The sequence below is a fragment of the Pagrus major genome, chromosome 4, assembly GCF_040436345.1.
Source record: "Pagrus major chromosome 4, Pma_NU_1.0".
NCBI lineage: Eukaryota > Metazoa > Chordata > Actinopteri > Spariformes > Sparidae > Pagrus > Pagrus major.
In genome coordinates, this window is record NC_133218.1 from 17,906,201 (window position 1) to 17,908,688 (window position 2,488).

Consider the following 2,488-nt stretch of genomic DNA (forward strand, 5'->3'; position numbering starts at 1 on the left):
GGCGTTGGGACCCGCGTATTTCCGTGGCTGGATGGAGAGGAGTGAGCCCTTAAAAACGCAGGCGTCTAGTCTCCAGATGTTACTGCCTGCCCTGTGAGCAGTTTTTTATCTGTCAGCCTGCTCACTGTTCTGGCAGTTTATGTCTCGCGAGAGCAGCCGAGCACGGGCTTGACGAGATCTGAGGCGCTCAGGTGTAAGAGCCTCTCTCATCCCCAGCAGTGGGAAACAGTAGACAGATAAGTGCGTCTGAGAGACTGCAGGCATCTCTGTGATCTCCGGGCTCAAGGCTGCACTCGGCGAACTACACAGCGAACTACAGCGCATCATTACCGGATAAGGCAAAGGATCACTGTGTATCTATGACTATTTTCCTGCTCTTGTAGCCGTTTTCCCCTCCCTTCTTCCCGTGCACTTTAATTGGAGAAGCTCGCCAAGATGATGTCCATGAACAGCAAACAGCCGCACTTCGCCATGCATCCCTCTTTACCCGAGCACAAGTACACCACCCTGCATTCCAGCTCGGAAGCTATAAGGAGAGCCTGTCTACAAACTCCACAGGTAAATTATCCCCCAAAAACTTCTACTTTGTCTTTTTTGTGCCCGGGCTGCATGTCGCTCTGAACGCTGTCTGTGCGTAATAACAAGGGGCGCTCCAAGGCACATTCAGCCAAGACGCGCACTTAATGTTTTTTTCATGTATTCCACGGCAATCACTCGAAGAGTCTTCTTTTCTGAAAGCATGCTCACGCAAAGGCTGGCTTTTCTGTTTTTGTATTAATTTTTATGACTTGCCGCTTCTGAAGGAATACTCCGGCTGTGTTATGCGTCGCCAAAAGTCCCGACTGACAGACACATTTATTTATGTTTTATTTCTTTTTTTTCTGACGTTTTCCTTTCTCTTTTTTCTCCGTGTCTTTCCCCTTTTCTCACCCATTTCGCACCCCTTCGTTCTCCCCTCCTCTCCCTTTTTAATTTCCGCCCTTGCAGCTGCAGAGCAACATATTTGCGAGCCTGGATGAGACCCTGCTGGCCCGGGCTGAGGCTTTGGCGGCCGTGGACATCGCCGTGTCCCAGGGCAAGACGCACCCGTTCAAGCCCGACGCCACATACCACACGATGAGCACCGTGCCATGCTCGTCGACATCCACTGTTCCACTGGCCCACCACCATCATCACCATCACCACCACCACCACCAGAACCTGGAGCCGGACATCATGGACCACATCAGCTCGCCGTCGCTCGCCCTGATGTCCAGTGCGCACGACGGGACCGGCGGAGGAGGTGGCGGGGGCGGCGGAGGTGGCGGCGGAGGGCTCATCTCCTCCTCCTCCCACCCGCACTCTCACATGCACGGCTTGGGTCACCTCTCCCACCAGGCTATGAGCATGAACTCGCCTCTCACTCACCACGGGCTCTTACCGGGCCACCACGGGAGTCAAGGCGGCCCAGGGCTCACTAACGCCGGACTCCCCTCCATCAATGACTCGGACACAGACCCAAGGGAGCTGGAGGCGTTCGCGGAGCGCTTTAAGCAGCGGAGGATCAAGCTGGGGGTGACCCAGGCGGACGTGGGCGGCGCACTGGCTAATCTCAAAATCCCCGGCGTGGGATCACTGAGCCAAAGTACAATTTGTCGATTCGAGTCGTTAACTCTCTCCCACAACAACATGATTGCGCTCAAACCTATCCTCCAGGCCTGGCTGGAGGAGGCCGAGGGGGCCCAGAGGGAGAAAATGAGCAAACCTGACATTTTCAACGGAGGGGAGAAGAAGCGCAAGAGGACCTCGATAGCGGCCCCAGAAAAGAGGTCTTTGGAGGCTTACTTCGCCGTACAGCCTCGACCGTCGTCCGAGAAAATAGCAGCTATCGCTGAAAAGTTGGACCTGAAAAAAAATGTGGTGCGAGTGTGGTTTTGTAACCAAAGACAGAAGCAGAAGAGGTTGAAATTTTCCGCTGCTCACTGATGGGAGAGGAAAAGATTTAAAAAAACAAACAAACAGACAAAAAAAAAGTTGTGTGACTGAATTTGGGGACCAAGGGACATTAAGACACCATTTTCAGTCTTTTGTCTCCAGCGATTTTACACGTTGGTGCACAATGGGCTTTAGATACCCATTTTATGAGGCTTCATATATCTTGTTTATTTTCACGTTATCGGTGAATGTGAAGTATGCAAATAACAGATTACACAAATTTCGCTCAGTTGTTTCGAGGGAAAAGTTTAGCGACATTGCCTTTTAAAAACATGTGGAAAGAGGTAATTTGCTTGATACTATAGCGAGTTATTTTCTCCGAATAGGCCTATTATTTGAAGTATAGCCATTTACGAATTACCTCATTGATTGTTGAACTGTGTTTTCGGTTTGATCTCTTGTCGTTGTTGGTATAGAATAATTCATGACTCCGTTCATTTATTCATCTGTTTATTTATTCTTATTTGGAGGCTGCTATAAACTCAAATTTAGTTGCAAACTTTTATGGCTAACG

General features: G+C 50.3%; 1 protein-coding gene across 1 annotated transcript; it reads left to right on the top strand.

Annotated features, from left to right (window-relative positions):
• The first annotated feature begins 435 nt into the window (after positions 1 to 435).
• pou4f1 (POU class 4 homeobox 1) lies at positions 436 to 1,965 on the top strand. The gene is made up of 2 exons (XM_073465007.1): positions 436 to 558; positions 988 to 1,965. Exons 1-2 carry the CDS (start codon positions 436 to 438, stop codon positions 1,963 to 1,965), a joined length of 1,101 nt encoding a protein of 366 aa, XP_073321108.1.
• Positions 1,966 to 2,488: the final 523 nt, after the last annotated feature.